The 21,216-nt window shown below is 41.7% G+C and overlaps 2 protein-coding genes across 6 annotated transcripts; one reads left to right on the top strand and one right to left on the bottom strand.

The window, feature by feature from the left end:
- The first annotated feature begins 397 nt into the window (after positions 1-397).
- Positions 398-15,407, top strand: LOC131225991 (ABC transporter G family member 43-like). The gene is made up of 11 exons (XM_058221624.1): positions 398-886; positions 4,503-4,710; positions 5,032-5,182; positions 6,274-6,762; positions 7,652-7,932; positions 8,874-9,106; positions 11,578-11,718; positions 11,817-12,071; positions 12,502-12,676; positions 12,834-13,470; positions 13,622-15,407. Exons 1-11 carry the CDS (start codon positions 398-400, stop codon positions 15,405-15,407), a joined length of 4,845 nt encoding a protein of 1,614 aa, XP_058077607.1.
- On the bottom strand, positions 7,617-20,044 carry LOC131225341 (zinc finger CCCH domain-containing protein 3). 5 transcript variants are annotated; one of them, XM_058220862.1, is made up of 6 exons: positions 19,859-20,044; positions 19,517-19,578; positions 18,543-18,621; positions 17,561-17,632; positions 16,081-16,236; positions 7,617-7,983 (listed from the first exon to the last, which is right to left on the bottom strand). In XM_058220862.1, the coding sequence occupies exons 1-5, from the start codon at positions 19,986-19,988 to the stop codon at positions 16,127-16,129; spliced, it is 453 nt and encodes a 150-aa protein (XP_058076845.1). In that variant the 5' UTR covers positions 19,989-20,044; the 3' UTR covers positions 7,617-7,983; positions 16,081-16,126. The 5 variants fall into 5 exon arrangements, with proteins under 5 accessions (XP_058076845.1, XP_058076843.1, XP_058076844.1 ...); XM_058220860.1 differs by having other exon boundaries at positions 7,617-8,042; positions 16,085-16,236; XM_058220861.1 differs by having other exon boundaries at positions 7,617-8,000; positions 16,085-16,236.
- Positions 20,045-21,216: the final 1,172 nt, after the last annotated feature.

Genomic DNA, 21,216 nt, shown 5'->3' with positions numbered 1-21,216 from the left:
ACAGATGTACGGAGTGGATTTTTCACAGACACATCTGCCGACCCCACAGCCCCGGGCACAGGTATATCTCTACTTGCATATACCTTCAATCATCCAAAACAGAGGGGGTAAGTATAATTATCGTATATGTGAAACGCAACTATCCCTAAAAATGAAATTAAGAAAAACCCCACAACCACCCACCCTATTTTTCTAACTTTTGGTATAACAACAGTATAAAACCATACTATTCACTACTAAAACTAGATGAAAATGGTGTATGTATTTTAAAAAAAGGGTGTAGATATCAGTTCCCACATTCCAAACCGTTTAAAAACTCCAAAACGGTTACTTCCCACACCTTAAATGCAACTCATATGATCTTGGGTCCTCAAAACATCTCAATCTAGTCACGAAAATGTCATTCCGATCCATGAATTCACCATCAGAGATCGTGTGGTGGATCGGAGACCAGCCAGTATTCGCAAGCAAGCATTCTCCCACAGCATCACCAAACAGTAGCAACTACTCAGGCATGAATGAAAGTGTGATAGTAGTCCCAGCTCGAGGAACCAAGACCCCAACGACCCGAGCAAAGATGCCGGGTATCTCTAGCTGTTCTTCGCCAGAAATCCTATCGAAGATCGAGAACGCGTCGCCAGATACTGCCAAACGGGTAGCGGTGCAGCTCTATGGGAGATTGAAGAGCCATGGGCTGCGGGAAGAGGCTCGTGATGCGGTCCTGAGAGAAGATAGAGGAGGAGAAGGATTGAAAGGAGATGATGAGGAGAAAGAAGAAGAGAGGAAAAAGATAGAAGAGCTGTTGGGGATGGAATATCTTTTGAAAGACGGTTTTGTTAGTTATCTTCGAGATATGGTGCGAATTACACCACCTATTCCTCAACAGGTATGGTAGTTTTTTTCTACACTGTCTTTCTTTCTCATACACGACATAGTAGCACATGTGTACCACTATGCAGAGAATCTGAATGGTGGGGCATGCTGTGGTTGAAAACTGCTCTGATTGGTTGATACTAACCATTGGATCGTTCAGTAGAAAATGGATGGTTGAGATGGTTACTATCATCTTATTGGTGTGATTGTTTTTTTTATGCTAAATCACAGTTGGGTCATCAATTTTGACCGTTGGATTGCCGCATGTGATGCATGCGGTGGTGAACTGTCGCACGAGTCTAGCCCATGCATGGCTGAATTTGGACGTTGCGATGTTGCTGCACGGAATGAGGGCAAAAGAGTCATTTCTCTCTCTCTCTCTCTCTATAGAGAGAGATAATATATATATATATATATATATATATATATATATATATATATATATATATATATATATATATATATATATATATATATATATATATCATGTGGACAGGGAGTCTACCCTGATGTGGTTCACAAATCCAACCCAAAAATCCTAACCAGCAGATCTCAGCCGATGAATTCAGATTGCTGATTATTTCTATCTTCAACCGTTTATTGGATAGGTACCAATTGGATGGTTAAAATTGCTTACTCGGAAAGGTTTTTTGAGCTGCACTCCATTGATGATTGGCCTGGATGATTTGAATGGTCTGGATTGATGTGCATCTATCCCACATTTATGATCTTTGCGTACCATGAGATCTTACAATTAGCATATGGGTCGGGTTGGGTGAGTCAGTTGAGCCTGACCTGACTGCAATTAACTAGTTTGGCTCAAATCGGGTTCCAGGTCTGGACCAACCGGACCCATTGCCAGGCCCAGTTTGTCTCACTAAAGAGAGGTGGATCCTTATGGGGCCCAGTATATGTATGTTCTTTAAATCCACGTGTCCATCCTCTTTGGAATCTTATTTTAGGGCATGATCCCAAAAATTAAGTAGAAGAAAATTTTATGTGGACCACACCACAAGAAAAGGTGGTGATTGAATGTCCACCGTTAAAAGCTTCTCGGGGTCCAACGGAATGTTTATTACCATCCAACCTGTTGCTAAGATAAAAGACCGTAGAAATATCATCTTGATACAAAACTTTTGTGGCCCATAAAAAGTTTTTAATGGTCAGTAACCACTCTTTCCTGTGGTGTGGCCTACCTGAGATTTTGGTCAGTTTCATTTTTAGGATCATGCCTTAAAATGATCTTTCAAAATGGATGGACGGAGTGGATGTAAGTCACATACATTAATGAGGGCCCCACAGTCAGGGATCCACCGAAGCCGCGCCCACAATTGTATGGACGTGCGTAGTTTCGTCTTTTTCCTAAAACTGCATGAAACTGAGGAATTTGGATCTTTGTTTTTGTCTCACCTTAGCTTCTGCAGTTGTCTCTTCTTGATTGTGATTGTTGTAATTGTAAGTTACAAATCAGCTAATCCATTAAAGTGTACACCCTCATGTGCCAGCATGGAACGTGGGCGTCAGATCTAGCCCCCATCAGATTGGCCCCACCACAATTGATGCCCTGGACCAAAAATCACGCTGATCCACTCATCAGGTGGGCCACAATTTAATTTGAAAAGTGACCCACCTGATGACTGGACCAGCATGATTCTTCAGGCTCGGATCTACCTGATGGACGGTTTGGATGTGACGCTTTTAAATGTGTTTGGACTTTGCAAAGCCCTATAAAGCAAGGTTATTTAAGGAGTGTGGTCTCCCTTTCAACGTTTTGGAAAATGATGGCCGCTCAATACTTCAACTGAGGGTATTTTTGTCACCACAAAAGGCATATGTTGTATCAGACAGCTTGTTGGTTGGAAACACACACTGTTGTGCAAAGCATTTTGTGGACCCAATCAACTCCCCACGTTGGCCTCATTATCTGGCGATCCAAATCATTCGTTATGGTGGGCCCCAGGTGGATGGGAGATATGCCAAGATTTTTTTACCTTTTTCATCTGACGGCTAGTATTGTTAGATAGAGGAAAATTATTAGTGCATGGGCTATTCTGTCATGGGGGCCCACCAGATCAACGGCTTAGACCACCAAAAGGTGGGTCTACCTTTACATTGCAGGACTCATGACCCACACATCCACTTTACTAGTGGCGAACGTATAAATCAAGCAAGACCGTCCAACTTGTGGGCCGCATGCGGATAGGTCGATTCCAACCATCCCATTAGATGGATGGTTCGGAAAAAAAGAAAAGCCCAAATTTCAACTGGAATTGAACGATCAAGATCATCTGATCACCGTTGCTTTTCTCCCACAAGTGGAAAATCTCAAAGTGCATGTATGCGTGCCAAGTGTACGCATTTCCCGCCTCGTAGCAAAGGTATCTTTTACTTGGAAAAGTCAAATGCGGAACGTTTGTCATTTCCAGAGGGCATTTTCGTCCGAAGAAAAATCAGGATCTCATGAGGAATTGTATAAGCTATAAACAGTAGCCCGAGGATATGCACCGCTTACTCGGGTTTTCAGTACACGTGCGGCCACCTGATGAGTGGACCGGCTTGATTCTGGACCCTGCATGTTCTCTATGGGCCACCCGTCGAGTAGACAAGCATGATCGTGGGGCCCACTTGCTTCCCGTGCGAGAATGCAAAACGGTGATGTTTGGCACGGATGGGAATTCGCTGTGGCCCTTGGCAAGCTATGTGGGGCCCTCCGTGATGTCTGTGAGAAAACCTATCCGTCCATCAGTTTCCAAAGATCACCACAGGACAAAGATGAGGTAGACCCAAAACTTCAGTAGATCACGCCACAGGAAATAGTGGGGATTGAACGCCCACCATTGAAACCTTCATGGGGCCACAAAAGTTTTGGGATAAGGCTAATATTTGTGTTCTCAGTTCATAACAGGGGGAATAACCTTATGAACGGTTCCAATGGAATATAAACATCATGGTGGGCTCCAGGAACAGGTCAGTGGTGTGCATTTCCATTCTCCTCTTTTCCTGTCGTGTGGCCCACCTGAGTTTTGGATCTACATTAAATTCCGGGTTCCTATCCTATTGTTGGCTTGTGAAACTATGGACGGGGTGGATTTCTCTCAGACATCACAGAAGGCCCCAACATACCACTTGTGTAATAAATCAGTACAATGGAAATGATAAGCCTCACCATGAAAATCACCCTTCTAAAAAATCAGGCTAATTTGCTCATTAGGTGGACCACATCTGACTGTTGTTTGTGCCAAGCCATCTTGATGGTGGGCCCGACCATATTCATGGTACTGATGTTCCATACAAGTATCATGTTGACAGAAAAGAAGGTAAGTATTTTGGTACCTTGCCTGTAGGTGATCCCTTCTCTCATTTCTCTAAGCGGTAAGTGGGCCTAGGAATGGGTTGGGCTTGCCCGAGAACATTCAAATTTTAACCAGGCCCAGCCCCATAGGGATCATCTCAGGCCCCACAAATACCCCCAGTCTCTCAATAATTATAACAATGCCATAATTCTCACAATTAAGTAAATGGCTCTTACACCACTACAATTATCATTTAAAACATTCAGTTTTCTCATTTTCATTAAAAGACCCCACAAAATACCAATTATGATAACAATATCCCGCCAATCCCCACAGGTGGTTCGTTTTTCAGGCATAAAATACTCAAGAAAGTTCGAAATTTCGAGCGACGGATACGCAACATTTGGCAACAAGCTATTGGGATGTTTCTTCGCGCCACTTCGGAGTCTTTTCCGTAGAAAGAATACAACGGAGTTGCAAATTCTCAAAGGCGTGGATGGATATGTCATGCCGGGGTCCATCACCCTTCTCCTCGGTCCTCCAGGTAGGAAGCCTAATCTCATAAACAATGGCATGTAAGGTGTGTTTGAATACTAAGAATTCAAGAATTTTATATTTACATGTCTTGTTTAGATAGCAAGTTGAGAAATTCTCATATTCATTACATTATCATATATTTTCTCATGCCGGATAATCCTAACTATAAATGAGTGTCATAATTATTTTGGGATTCCACGTGACCAACAGCTCATATGTCTTTTCAATGAAAGACAATTTCTATTTGCGTGTGATTCCGTGCATCCAAACACACCCCATTTAATTTTACTGCAAAATGGCATTTTGGTAATTTTATTGATTTGTGCAGGCGCGAAGAGCAGCCTTCTAGAGACAATTGCTGGGAAGGTAAGAAGCGGGAAAAGTTCGGTGATGGAAGGTGATGTAACGTACAACGATAAGAGCGCGTCGGACATACGTCTCAGTAGACTCATTGCTTACGTCAGCGGCCAGCTTAACAAGTAAACCCTAACTTATGCATGTTGCATGCATGCATACGAGTAGATCGTACATATATACGTAGAGATGTAGGTATGCATCCATGCCCCTCAAGGGAAACTCCAATACTCTGGCAGTGGGTGTATGATGATATGCGGGCACTATTACAGATAAACAGTCCCAAGTTGTGGGTCCCAGTTGAGATGGATTCCAGACCAAAAGCTACACCAATTCGAGTTTTGGTGAACATTTAATGGAAGGGCATGATAGAAAATAGCCGAAGGTCTTTGATCAACAGGAACGTGGCCATTAAAGCAAAGGACAGGATTATTCCATCAATCTTTCATTTGGACGGTGGCCCATCTACAGTGAGTCACAACCTAGACGCTTTATCTTGAGTTAAACGTACGCCACATGTACTACTTGTACGCTGGCGTATCAAGCATATCTCAGAGCAGCAGGCCATGGTGGAAAAAAATCAGTGTGATTGGATGATCCTAACCATCCAATCAATAAAAAAAAATCTGACCATAAAAAATAGGATCGAGTAGAAGGTCAATGTGTACGTTGTGTTTAATTTATATGCATGCATGTATGGTATCCCAACTGACTATGTATAGCTTATATCGAGTCGGACCAACTTGTTCAGTCCTGAGCCGAGTCATGACTCAGCTGACTCATATCATCCCTTATTTTCAAATTCCGACTCAAAATGAAAAGGGTACCACCAAGCCTGAGTCGACTCGGACGAGTCACACCGGACTCGCCCGAGTCTTATTTCATTTATGTATTAAGCTCTATATGATCAGTTTGGCTGGGCGAAGATCGATCCACGACCCAACCCAAACCCAATAAACTCACCCGAACCCATCTACTACGGTTGGTTCGTTGCAGGGTTTTAAGACTCAACAACTCAAGACCTACTCATTCAGTACTGAGTCAAGTCGTGACTCAGCTGAGTTGCAGTGCCAAACCAGATTAGACTCGACTGAATTCGAGCCGACAATCTATGATTGTTTGGCCTGCAGATCGACACAGCCCTACAAAAACCAGTTGTGTTCAGCCGAAGCAATATAACGTCATTAATGTGTTTGATTTACCTGTAATTTTCTAGGCACATTCCTCTGTTATCAGTCCGAGAAACGCTTGAATTTGCAAGGGATTGCACGCAAGGGCTGCGCCCCGAGAACTTCACACCCCAGATGAGGAAGTTCTTTGCCCATGCACTGGTGGAGGGACAAGATCCATTCCTTGAGTATGTACTCCAAATCTTGGGCCTCAAGGGGGTAGAACACGAGCTTGCAGGTGAAGCCATCTCGGACACCGATCGCCAGAAGCTGACCACGGCCGAGTTGGCGCTTGGTACGTATTCCATCATGCTTTACGACCAGCCATTTTCGGGATCAGACCCAGCAGCTACCTACGACTTAGTGGACACCATCCGGACCATCAGCAGGATCCAACAGTCATCGGCCGTCATGTCCCTCACGCAGCTCTCACAGGAAGTGTTCGATCTTTTCGATCGGATCATACTCCTCGGGGATGGACATGTGTTGTTTCAAGGGCCCCGCCAGGATGCTATTCCCTACTTTGCCAACCTCGGGTGAGTATTAACAGTTGTTGTTGTCATTGTTGTAGTGCCTATACAAGTACACCTCAGTAGTAGTAGTTGTAGTCATAGTTCTAAAATCGCTTACTCGACTCAACAAAACTCAGCCGAGTCAACTTGACTCGCTAAGATTTTGAGCCGAATCCTCATGAAACTCAATCCTCGAATGAACTGAGTTCTGACTCGGGAAGACTCATTGAGTCAGTCTGAACTCTGAAGATTCAGTCAACTCAACACAACTTGGCAGTGATTCGAACCGGGTCACTCGGATTGTGAAGGCACTTTATTAAAAAAGAAAAGGAAGGGCAGATAGGACACAAACCTATATGAAGAGCGAGTCTCATCTAGTGCATCTCACACTTCTGAGTTTATGCTTATTTAAGTATTTTAAATTACTTAAATAATGTAAAAAGATTTATTTCTAATATTATAATTATTAATATCGAGTCTATTCGGGTTGAATCTTCGACTCAACCTGACCCGGCTGAACATCGAGTCGAGTTTTCAGGTTTCTGGACTATGGTAGTAGTTGTTGTAGTCATCACTGTTGTTGTACCTGTAGGGTGGTGCATATAAAGGTAAACCTCACTAAGGTGGAGCTGAATCTCCCTCATGAAGGTCACATGCATGTCCATGGATTGTCCAAATTGTGGGCCCTACTATGGATGGTGTAGCATAAATTCACACCACTTGATGGACGACTGCTGATAGTTTGTTTTTAGCCATCCATTTAATGGCCACTAATTGGTCAACAGTATCATCTGCAATTTTCAAACTGTGGTACATCCACATTGGGGCCCATGATTTGAATGACTCAGATTGGGACCCATCATCATTGTTGCTGTTGCTGCTGCTAATTAAGCACTTTTTATTAAATATGCAGGTATCTAAAGCCATCACATGTAGAATCCGGCGAGTTCCTCGAAGACATCGTGGCCGGAGAAGGATCGCAGTATCTGGCACAAGGAGCTAACCCCTTGAGCCTTGACGAGCTCGCCGAGTGCTACAAATCATCAGATCACCACTTAGATGTTATGAGGATTGTCAAGGGAGAGGATGTAACGCACACGTACTGGATAGAGAGTGAGCCTGGCCTCGGCTTGTCACTGAAGACTCCGTCCAAATATGATTCTTCAATCAGCCCCGAACCACGGCGTGAGATGGGTACGCACTCAGCCTTCTACATGATTTGTATGTCATGTCACACGCCAGTACCTACGGGTATCCGCATTCTTCAAAATAGCCATTTAAGATGCTTCAATATTTGGTATAGCCTGTGTTTGGATGCAATCATTCAATTTAATGAAAATGAATTGAAAAAAAAAAACCTTACTGGTGTTTCCATGACATGTAATTGAGGAAGGGGCCACTATTTTGCAGAATATTAGGCAACAATATATAATGAGATTCATGATGTCAGTTGTTTTTAATTTCTCGTAATTTTGTCACCTTATTTTTTTTTTTCAATTTAAAGCAAAAATCATTTAAGAAGCTAAAATAAATCATTTTATACCGATTTAATTAATTTGAAATCAATTATTTATTTAATTTTGAAAGGTAATAAAACCAGGGATTGAACCCTGGATCACTCACACACTACACTTTCTCCACCAGCTTATTTAACTAGCAGGAGATATATTTTTAATATTTTATTTTCAGTGAGATTCCCTGATAATATCATGAGAAAAACATCAAAATATGAAAATATCCTAAGAAATTCCCATGCTGAGAAATTTCCAGGACCGAGATTTGTCACTGTGATTTCCAGTATCCAAATACAAAAACTGGGTTCCTGAGATTAGCTTTCCCAGTACCCGAACACTACAGATACACTCTTTCCTATGAATCTATCCTGGAAACATTCACGACCCCTTTAAGATTTCAGGGAGCCAAACGACCCCCAAGTGTTTATGTTTTACTTGCACGGTACCCATGACGTGCCGTTGCTGTATACCAGTGACATAGTTCAGATCTGATGGTTTGTTAATATGCTGCATCAATCAACTATTCTTGAACATGCTAAACTTCCTTTTGATTTGTAGTTTTGTATACGAGGCAATGAAAGGATACATCCCATGTTAATACTGCCCAGACATTGCTTGCAGAACTGGTGGTTGCTAAGCTTTCTAGCAAAGTAGGGCACTCAGGAGGGATTGAGAGTACAGGAAGAGTTCAGGTGGGTGATCTAGTGACTGGAATATCCATAAATAATGAAGAACTACGGTATCTTGCAGTCGGATCAAAGAGAACCAGACATGAGCGTGTGTTTCAAGTGTACTCCATGCTAAGGGGTGCCCGTGGACATGTCCGTCTTCAAGTCGAACGCTACAAAGAAGAGGTATGTTGTAAATGCGAGGGGAAAGAGTATGGCAATTACTTCACACTGGATAACATGAAGTATGATATTTAATTAGGGGATGCATTCCTAACACCCACAGCAACTTTTTAAGAAGTTGGGGCGTTGTTGTATGCGGCGTAGTTCTAAAACTCACTGACTCGACTTGAAACTCATCCGAGTCAACTTGACTCGGTGAGATTTCAGGCAGAGTAACTTGGAAAATCAGATCTGAGAGTGATCAGCAGAGTCACAGCAAGACTCATTGAGTTGAATCACTAACTCAGTCGACTGGATGTGACTTGCTCTGACTTGGGTCGAGTCATTCACGTTGTCAGGCCTGTTGTTGAACAACGGCAGAATTTGAGGCCACGACTTCTCTTAAAGAGGTAGGGCTCTCAACCACAAGCTATGCAGTGAGAAGTTGCTTGTTTTCTTATTGTTTAATACTCATACAAAGTAACTAATTTAAACATTTCCTACCATTCCTGCCATTTATAATGTATACATAATTAAGTATTGAGTTAGAGTTGGATCGAGTCTTCAGTCGGGTTGAGTCTTTGAGTTGACTTGACCCAAATTTCCTGAATGAACAAGTCAAGTTTTCGAGTTTTAAAACTAATTTATGCGGTCCGGGATAGAAGGATGACTTCCTCTGGGAAGAAGGGTGTTCAGATTAGATGATAAGTGATTCTGAACCTGTGCACCCAAAAGCTGGGACATGCCGCCTCATCGATGAAGCACGGAATGTTAGTAGCTCATACAAGCCTTTGCAATGAGCCAATGATCCTACCCTTGCTAAGGGGGTAGACTGCCAGTAGAGAGTTGCCTGGGCTTCCAATTACTGGTGAATCTGGTGAGGGATCTATAAATCCATCTTTTATGGGAAAGGTATGAAGTGATCGTCGGGAGACAATTGGTAAGATCTTAGTTCCAGGAACGCTCCTCTACCTGAGGTGTCACCCTTCTGCTCCCACTTCCTAGGCATTTTACACTTACTAATATTTTGAAACAGACACTTTCCTGCTCGCTCACCTGAATTTGCTTCTGCTTTCTGCAACTAAGAGCTAGAATGCAAGATGGCCTCTTGCCAACTATGATACTCAGATACTTGCATAGGATCAACGTATTGTGCCAAACACAACATGATACCCATGGTCTGATACCGATACCGGATGCTCTAGGATACTTGTTGGAAACATTTTAACTAAATCCTAAAATAGCAGGCAAGTTATCTATAGTATATAATGCAGCATTTAGCCAATTTTACCCCTTTAATTAGTTGGGGGGAGGGACAAAATCTTTGCTTTTTTTCATTGGTGTGGCCCTTCAACCCAATGGCATTTTTGCCTTTTCAACTCCTAGGGAGTAGCCGCACCTGCTTCCTTTTTCTTTTTTTTTTGAAAGGCAACGCACTTTATTAAAGAAGAAAAAAGGAACAGCAAAGCATCTGAAAAGAAAACAAAAACAAAACAAAAAAACAAAACCGAGGTGCCGAGGAGGCGACCTAGCTACATCCCAATGAAAAGCATATTACAGTCCTTGAGAGAGGGAACGCAAGAGGCCCATTCAATAACATAGGATCTTGCCCTTCTAGAAATTCCTTCCGCTGAGTTGCTTTCATTATTGAAGCATCTTGCATTTCTTTCCACCCAAACATCCCACCAAATCGCTAGAAGAGACATTCTCCAAAGAGCCTTCCTTGGCTTTCCGAAGCCCATACCATGCCATGCCATCATCAGCTCATTAACTGACTTGGGGAAAGCCCAAGACACTTGAAAATGTCTCAGGATCTCCGCCCAAATCTTCCCCACAAAGGGGCAGTGGATGAAAAGATGGTCAATGGTTTCCTCGTTACACATGCGTAGAAGGCAAACATTCGGAAGAACCATTGCCCTCTTCCAAAGATTATCAATTGTTCGGACCTTTTTCCTACCAACCAACAAACAAAAAGGTAGCTATTAGCTCCAAACAAACTTGGTGTGCCCCCACCTCTTCTTGACAATTGGAAGCGCGAATGATGGAGTAGAGGGCGCACTATGAATGATCCAGATTTGTCAGCCTTCCAATGCATAGGGGACAGAGTAAAGGTGAATGCGGTCAAGGAGCAAGGCAAATTCCACCACTTCATCATCATGAAGCGACCCCCCCACCCACCCAAAAAAAAAAAAGTGGTTGTTACAGGGGCAGGGATGCTCAAGCTTTGTCAAGTTCCCAAAAAACAAAAAAAACAAAAGTTACAGGAGCAGGGATGCATCTCATGTAAGGTAAGCAATAGTGTTTCTTGAGTTGAGATTATCCAGCAAACCTTCACTATCAGTTTTAGTACAAGGTACCTCATTCACAGAACTTAACTATTCCATCAAAGACTCAAAATAATAACTAGCAACTATGAATGCTTACAGGCCTTCTTCCTGTATGAAGAAGAAAATAAACAACACTAACTAGCATTTGTTGACAACGTCCTTATTCAGGAGGACGAGTATCAATCTCAATGGAACCAATTCCAGAGGCCCTTTGTCCAAACATGGTGGAAGTCTACCAAAACTCTCATCCGCAGGCAACTAAAAATCACCAAACGACTTCACATGTTAATCAAGCTAAGGCTGTTCCAGGTCAGATTATCAAGATCTTGAAGTTCTCGTTGCAGAAACACACACTCTCTCTCTCTCTCTCTCTCTTCCTGTGCACCATGGGTTTTTATTATCTGCAGGCCATCATTTTGGGTGTATTCGCGGGCACGTTGTTCTACAAGCTTGGAGGCCAATACAAGCAGCAGAGCATGAACTCAGTCCGTGCCCTTGGCTTTGTATCCACCATGAGCATAATGCTGATAAACTTAGTCCAGCTTCCTCTCTACATGCTCCAAAGGCCTATTTTCTACAAGCACAGGTCACAGAGGTTCTTCAGAGCTTCCTCATACACAGTTGCTCATTGTGTAGTCAATCTCCCGCAGACATTCATAGAAGTAAGAACAAAGGACTCCAGAGACTATTCAGCGAAATTAGGTCACCAACTATATCTACAATCCAATCAGTGCACGTGCAATCAATCGATACTGTTCAATTCATTGGCCACCTATTGAATGGGCCGTAGGCTGAAGTTGCAGCAATTGAATGGTTCCTAACAGCCAACCAACTACCTGCCTTTGGATAGTCAACATAGGTTGGTGGGCAGCAGCTCACAAAAGGTCCATGAATGGAGTCAATGGGCAGTTAGGACATACAATTTTGTGATTTTTGGGCTATGACCCATCTACTGGATGGTCCAGATTGATGGGCCTGTGCACCAGTTAGGCAGTAGAGATGGTTTCTATACTGGGTTCTGGCGTATGTTTTATACACAGTATCATTGCTCTGAATGAAATTTACCTTAGCTTGTCATGCTATTTCTTGCAGGCATTGGCATATACTGTGTGCATTTATTTTCCAGTGGGACTGTCTTTGGAAGGAAACGGACTGCTCTTCTTCTACTATCTGATTTTGTTATTTTTGGTTGCCTACTTTGGTTCCTCAGTCTTCTTCTTCCTCGGTGCGATTTCATCCATTCCAGAAGTAGGAAATGCTTTGGCAGGTATTATTAACATCATGAGAAGAAAATCGCTAAACAATTACAAATAAAAAAAGGAAAAAAAAAAAAAAAAAAAAAAGAACTAGAAAGTTACAAGAAACCCTTTCTATCAGGAATCTAGATTACCATATTCTCTGTTTTTATCCTCAATTCATTGCAGGCCTCATTGTCTCCATCTTCCTGCTCTTCAGTGGCTTTGTAATCTACCCATCTAACATCCCTCTCTACTGGAAATGGCTCGTGTATGTGAACCCGATTCACTGGGCCAATGTCTCCTTCTGTGACCTCCAGTTCTCCAAAGGCTACACTGACCCCTGCTCGAAATACCTCAACCAAATGCCATTCTGTGACCAGTTTCCAACAATGACAGTTGGAAAAGCCTACTTGGCCTTCAACGAACTATCTGATGACTCTGGAAAGCCATGGCTTCCTTATGTCATTTTATTGGGGTGGACAGCCATCACCATCTTGTCAGCATTGGTGGCTCTGAAGAAGATAGAATTCACAGGGACAAGCTCATCGTTGCCACAGCTGAAGAAGACACCAGTTATAAGCAATTACAGGGAGGATACTGAAAATGGGTGGTGTTCATCCGATGGTTATGATGAGTTTCCAGACAAATCCAGCATTTCCAAGCATGCCAGGCCACGGACACCCATGTCAGGTCCCAGTGTGGTGGAGGATGTTGGAGGGGTTGGAAATTGGATTGAGGAGTTTCGATTAGATATGGAGTGGGGCCGGCTAGGCCTGCCAGTTGTGCCAGTGACACTCTTGTTCCTGGATATTTCATTCACTAGGTACGTTGAGATTTTTCCAACTATCATTCGATCAGATGCTCACAATCTCACTGCCACAAAATTCCCCTGAATCTACACGTACATGAATCTCTTCTTGCATCAATAGCATGAATCTCTTCATCTCCTAAATCTATTTTAACCTTTGCCACAGGTATGATGCCAGACTGAAAGAAAGAGTTCAAGTTTTCAACAGTATCACTGGCTATGCTAAACCTGGAACCATGCTAGCCTTATTAGGTGGCTCCAAAGCAAGTAAGACCACTCTCCTCAAATGCCTCTCTGGCAGAGTCCCTCCAGATGGCAGCCTTAATGGCGAGGTCCAAGCCAATGGCTACAACCTGTCTAATGCCTTTTCTAGAGTTGTTGGCTATGTTGAGAAGCTAGACGCCCACCAGCCTTACCTTTCTGTGCGCGAGTCCCTCCTTTTCAGTGCTGGCCTCCGGCTTGACCGAACAATCAGCTCCATGAGCCGCCACATCCATGTCGAGCTAATCCTCGACCAACTCGGCTTGAAGCTTTATGCTAACCAACTTGTTGGGTCCCTCCGTGATGCCACCGGAAAAACCTTCGAGATAGCGAAGAAGATCACCATTGCTGTTGAGCTTGCTGCAAACCCAAGTGTCCTCTTTCTTGAAGAACCAATCTCTGGCCTTGATGCTGCTGGAATTTCAAATATACTCAGAATTCTCTCACATGTGTCAGCTTCTGGCCGCATCATAGTTGCGACCCTCACCCATCCTAATGCACGCGCACTCTCCTTCTTTCATCAAGCTCTAATCCTAACACAAGATAGCCGCCAAGGGTATTTTGGTCCAATAGGATTTAACTGCAACGAATTGCTGATCTACTTCACTTCAATCCCAAAGGTTCCTCAATATTTCCAGACACAGAGCCCAATTACCTTTGCCATGGGGGCTCTAGGATTAGGGATCAAAAGGAGAGGCACTCCTTTGGCTGATTTCGCTGAGATATACCAAAGTAGCTCCTTGTGTGGGACAAACAGGAAGGAGATTAGCAGTATAAAGAGGTTGAACAAGCAATGGAAATTGAGGACTGTAAATTCCACATACCCAACACCATATATAAGGCAAGCAGGGCTGGTGCTACTAAGGACGCAGAGATTCTTATGGAGGAATGTACAATATACATATGGTCGCCTTATTGGGTGTGTGATGATCGGTCTCCTAATGGGTTCTCTGTATTTTCAAATTGAATACAGAGATATATATGGTGTGACTTCACGTACACTGTACATATACATGCAAATTATACTCATTGGCGTGATCTCAGCAAATAATGTTATTCCCCAGATTGGCACAGACAGGTTGGTCTATTTTCGAGAGAGAAGGGCAGGAATGTACCTGCCAATCTTTTACCCTGTGTCATGGGCGGTTGGAGAGATACCGTATTTTCTTATTGCAACACTTGCGGTGGTAGGGATTGGGAATGGAATGGCAGGGATTGCGACAGGTACAGCCTCAGAGTTCCTAGTGTACTGGTTGACACTCTTTGTGTTCACAGTTTGTGTGACATATTTCGGGATGATGCTGACATTCCTAGCGCCGGTGCCAACCTTGGCAGCATTTGCCACATCAATCGTGACATCGATATGGGTGTCAGCTTCTGGTGTGGTCGTTGTGTTCTCTGATATAAAGTTCTACAAGTGGGTCTATTGGAGTAACCCATTTCAATTCGCGATGAATGCACTGACATCAATCAGTTTCTTTTGCGAAACAAAGAAATGCGGATTGGATTGCAGGTGCCCACGGTTGCCAGATGGTTCATACGTGTGGGACAGGTTGGCAAGCACGAGGGCTCTAAGCAAAGGGAGGATCGACTTAGACATGGCAACACTTGCAGGGATGTGTGTGTTGTTTGCAGGCCTCGCATTTCTTTTCTTCGTACTCTTGAAGCACAACTCACCCCCTCTGAGGTAGCACCTCACATGTGGATAAGATGCTGCATGAACAGCAACAACAGTGGACCCTAAAATGCCAAGATGCATGCAAAACAAATGGGCATGAGTTAGGCAGGCATGGGTGAGTTAGCTACAAAGGAGATGTGCATTTGTTACTGAATGGTGATGTTTTTGGCCTGCTTTATCAACATTTTTGTTATACCTTTTTCTCATTTCAGTGTACATTGCATCATGACTAGCATGCCTACTAGTATGTACTTTCCCAAATAAAAGAAGTATTCATTCATAACTCTCAACGGGAGGAGGTACACATGCATGTGTAGGTCATGAACTCAACCTTACATTCATTAATGGAAAATGTCCACATGAACTCAGATTGTTTATTTCTAACCTAAATGTTGAAAGTCTAATATAAATTACTCTGTGTTTGAATTTTATAACCTCAAGAGAAGGGTGGTCTGTGAGGTCTCTCTGCATGGAAACCAAGAAATTCACGGATGCAGATCTCAGGTTTAATAATAGCATTGAAGCATAAAGATTAATATGTACTTTAAAAAGGTCACAAAATAGGTTATTGTTTATCAGCTATATGGTCTGGTAAGTGATGCATAACAGCAAATATAGTTTACACATGAAAACCCTAAAAGGCAGCATTTATAATTTTACATTACGATTACACAAGTGAAACGCACTTACAAGATTGTAGAAGGAATGGACTTGGAAGGAAAAGACCAAGATCTATCCCCAGTCAACAAAAGGGAGGTGTGGATATCCCCCTTCTGGAGGTGGCTGCAGTGATGGTGGTAAGTTCCCCAATGAAATTCTTGTACCGTCTCTAACCACATCCCCTGTGTATGACCAAAAAAAAAAAACAAAGACATTAGGAAAACTAGAAAGAGATGAATCACTAGGTCATAGTATGTATAACCTCTATTGGCAGTTCAATGATACAATGCAAAAAACATATGAAAACAACCATCATAACCATTCAGTTCTCCCTCTTAGCAACTCCAATGTATGAGGAATAATCATCCAACATAAATGCATTGTGGTGAGTGGCAAAACTAGGAATGAAAGAATTAGATATTAATGCATTTGAGGAAACTTAGGTGTAGCACCAATATATAATAAGATGAGGGAAAGTATACTTAGATATGCATGGAAGACCAAGAACAACACTGGTTAGGAGTGATTTGGTTCAAGTTGAAGGCTTTAAAGGGAAAGGAGGAGGCCCAAAAGGATGTGGGCTGAGGTAGTAACAAAAGATTTGATGACCTACTGTTTAACTGAGACTATGGTCCTTGATAGAGGGGAATGGCAGAACAGGAGTCGTGTAGCTAGCCCAATTAGTGGGATAAGGTTTGGATGGTGATGGTGATGATGATGATATACATTATGAGGAAGGATGGCATATGCCATTTTTTTCAGAAGGATGGCATATGCGATCCAGGAGTGTGTGCGATGGCATACTTTTTTGTGCGATCAGTATGCGATCATGTATACGAGTAGCCGAGTATGCAATGGCATACTCCATACACGATGATGGCATACTTTGTAAATTGTGCTTGTTTTTTACAACTTGTAAATTGTATTTGTAAATTAAGTTGTAATTTGTACGTTGTTCAATATATCAAGATATCATTTATTAATAAAATTTCTATGTTTGAAGTTTTTAATAATTAATTCTCTCTCAAGTTTTAATGTAACTTGTTGATTGTTTTGTTAAATTTTATGTAAATATAATATAAATATTGAAGTAATTAAGTATATAACTTAATTTTGTAGATGGTGTAATAGTCTCAAACACTTAAACTACAATGAAAAAGTGAAAGAACTGAATCCAATCACTTATAGTAATTAGGCATAGTTTTTCCTCTTCTTTTTTTTTTTTTTTTCTTTTTTTCTTTTTTTCTTTTTTCAAATTTTCCCATTTTTTTACATTAAAATAAAAAACCAGGCCAGAGCAACATGCAAACAGCATATGCTGGTCGCATACGATTGCATATGCGATTTAACAATTTTGGATAACCATAGAATTCCATCCATAAACACTTTGTGAGAAGTCTTCAACCATTATGACCTTTCTTTCCTTATTTTTCATGATTAGTTATATTTTTGCATATCTCAAAAGTTGAAAGGCTTGCAATAATAATTACTGTAACATAAACTTGCCTGACAGAGGGCCTCCTACAGGCGGACCACCCAAAATAATTGGTGGCTGCAGAGTCATTCCAGAACTCATTCCTGCACACAGAAGCCACTCATAATTACTTTATACCTTAGCAGGAAGCATACCACAATAAAAAATGGTTACCACAATGAAATTCTTCACATGTTAACTCAAATGAAAACACAAAAACTGTAAATACTAATAGACTGACAAAAGCAAATATTACAAAATAAAGAAAAAGTTTTTTTTTTTTTGAAAGATCACGAGAATTGTATTAAAAAGAGAAAAGATACAAAATAAAGAAAAAGTTTTGCAAGACATTATACAATAAAAGATATCTTTTCTCGCAGCCATATCGAGCAATGACTCAGAGACCACACATTTCAGTTATCTTGGCGGGTCAGATTCTTCTTGGAAATCTTCGATCACATTTTTACTTCAGTAGACTTTCAAGAAGTAATTAAAATTATGGCCATTGCTCAACTTGCAAACAGTTGTGTGCCTCACCTACACTCAATATGAATAGAAGCATAAAATAATAAAAAGGCAATGACGACACTCATGCCAAGCTGGCAAAGTGGTCAAAAACTTTATGTGCCTGCCTTATAGGCAAGGCTTAAGTGCAACACCTTGCAGCTCCCCTCTAACATAGATTCAGATTAGGCGACAGAACAACAAATGGAATGCATGAAAGTTTTCCATTGAGACATTTTTTTTGGTCTGTGGTTCTGCAGCCAGCGACACACTCCTCATGAATTTCTTTTGCATGAAAACTTCAAATTTATGAAATGGCATGCATGCATGTAGGCATGCACATGTATTCTTGTCACGATAATGAAAAGGTATAATCAATTCATTCTCCACATTTCTCCAATTATCAGTAGAGAAGGTACTCTACAACAGTCTACAAACAGCATGTAGGTCCCGCAGAAAGTATTCAAAGCAATTGCTAAATAATGATTTTTGGTTGGGAATGTGACTTACCTGATATGGTTTGAGTTGGGTTTTGTATATTTTGCTTAGGATGGAAATATTTGCATGCATCACCATACTGGCAAAATCCCTGCATGGCATTAACAGAAAATCCTAGAGTAAAAAACGCTATGCCATGCAAGTTTTTCTTATCGATAACATTGACTATTTTTATTGAGTCCAGTCCCATGGCTCAGTGGTAGCCAGACTCTGTTTCAACACAGAGATCCTTGGATCGAGTGCCCATGTGCAGTGTGTGAGTGTGTGTAAAATTAAAAAATAATAATAATAATAATAAATAAATAAATAAATAAAAAGAAGAAGAAGAAGAAGACTAATTTTTTTAAATAAATACGCCAAAGGGCAAGGTACAAGAATCCATTAAGATAATGGATAGGAAGGCCCAACAAATATAGAAGATCTAAGAGCCCCTTCTTCAACTGGAGAGTCTACTATATAGTTAGCCTGCAGTGCCATGTTCAGTTCCCCCATGGTGGAGTATACTCGTGCAGCCATCCACCAGTGACATGGGACATGAAAGTCAATTTAGACCGTCCATATCATCATCAGTCCCTCTATGGATGGAACATAGCCCAAAAATCATACTTGATCAAATGATCTTAACCATCTGATCAGTTTAGCAGGTGATCACAAGGGACATGCTGCTGTGTCATTCGACTGGTAAACTTCAATGGTTATGATTGTCCAGTTAGTGTATTTATGACTATACCCCATCCATAGTAGGGCCCAACAGATAAAAGGGGTCCTGATGCCATAAATTCCTGTTCGGCCATATCCAAAAGCAGTAGTAGCCATCCGATCATCCACCATATCAACGGTCCAGATCACTGCACATGCTTGCCACATGCACCGTGAAGAGGAGACGCATTGAACTTCCTATAACACGAGTGGTGTAACACCATTCCTGTTCAAAGATTGAAGGAAAGCATGTTTTGCAAAGAGAAATGATGGGTTTTGAGGCACACCGTCCGGACGAAATGATTGCAGACGCCCTTTCCAAAGCCATCAGATTGAATTCGATATGGATCTGATGAAAACCCAACAAGATAATTAAATAGAAGGAAGAAGAAAATTTGGCACGTTTGGATACACTATCGAATTGGACTGCAATTAAAAAACCCAAATTGTAATTTCCTTCTAGGATCCAAATTGAGATTACGTTACTTCCAATTTCAAGTTGGGGTTGTAAGAATCATAAAAACCTTCCTTCTTTTCTGTTTTTTCCTTTAATTTTCGACAGTTCCTATCGATGACAGAGAATGCTGGAAATTGCAATTGAAATGGGTAGGGGACAGCCAAACGCGTACCTTTGAAGGAGTCGTACCAGAGAGATTTGGCGCGCTGGTGTTGGATGCCGGAGAGATGGCGCTTTCTAGCAGAAGCCGTGTCTTGGAATTGCTTGTCGCAGTAGTCGCAGTAGTATTTGGCGAGCGGCATTTTCTTTCTTCTCTCCTATTTCTTTGCTATTTGTCCTCCCTTTCATACTATCATCATTCATATTGCCTCTGATCATGGGGAATGATCCTATGGAATCAAGCCGAGTGGGGCCCACTGTAGTGTGTGCATCGAATCCACACCGTCCATCAGTTGATACCCCTCGTGATCAGCCTAAATGTAAAAAATTGGTTTGATCCAAGACTCATTTGGGCCACACCACAGGGAACAATGGGGAGAGGGTGTCCACCGTAGCAATCTTTGAGATCTATTTTGAGGCCTTCCATGGTGTGTTTATGCAATCCAAGTCATTCATCTACTGTGTCCCACTAGGATTAATAAACAACCCAAAAATCAGGCCTACCCAAAAATCAGGTGGGTCACACCACTCGAATTTGAAGGTTTTGAGAATTGTTTACACTATTTCCTATGGAGTGGCCCATATAAATTTTAGATCAGTATGAGTTTTGGCATGAGAATTAAAAAATGGAAGTCACACCCGATGGACGGTTTGGATGGTATTCACACATTTGAGTGGGCACCACTAAGCTAGACTCCATGGCAACTTACCATGATTACCATGGTTTTAACACTCGGCTTGCTGGGTCGACGAGTCAACCCAGTGAGTCATGCTCCAAAACCAGTATTCTGTGCTTGGGATTTGGTGGACCTGATGTTAGATGGATTTTAGTAGGAGATTAAAGCCAGCCCCAATCGTGATGCCTCCACATGTGACAATGTAACCTGAATAATCCTGCAAGAACAATATCTGAACAAAGGATAGGAATTGCATATATGCAAATAAGGAGGCCATAATCGGAACACGTGAAAATTTCCTCCTACTAAACCACATAGATGTTTCTCATCATCTTTTGAGTTGTTTACTGTACTGGAAATGGAGAATCTATACCAACCATTCGTTAGGATGAAAATATTTGTGAATTGGCATATCATTTTTATATTCAAGAACGTGCTTCATCAACGGACTTCATTGCTCCATGATATCAGTTCTGAAGTTGATCGATTTCAATATTGGTATGCAAGGCCAAAAAAAAAAAAAAGCATTTTGATATTAGAAGTTCTCAAAGCTCATTTAAACATGCAAAAAGAAAATGAACTTACAGGGTGGCCATGAGAAGTATTTAAACACTTGCAAAGCTCTAAGTTAATGGTCCACCATCAATCCCAAGCACCAGGATCGTTCAAAACACCGCATTTCTATCAGATGGTT

This window comes from Magnolia sinica, chromosome 14, assembly GCF_029962835.1.
Source record: "Magnolia sinica isolate HGM2019 chromosome 14, MsV1, whole genome shotgun sequence".
Lineage (NCBI taxonomy): Eukaryota > Viridiplantae > Streptophyta > Magnoliopsida > Magnoliales > Magnoliaceae > Magnolia > Magnolia sinica.
This window is presented reverse-complemented; position numbering and strand designations above follow the sequence as displayed.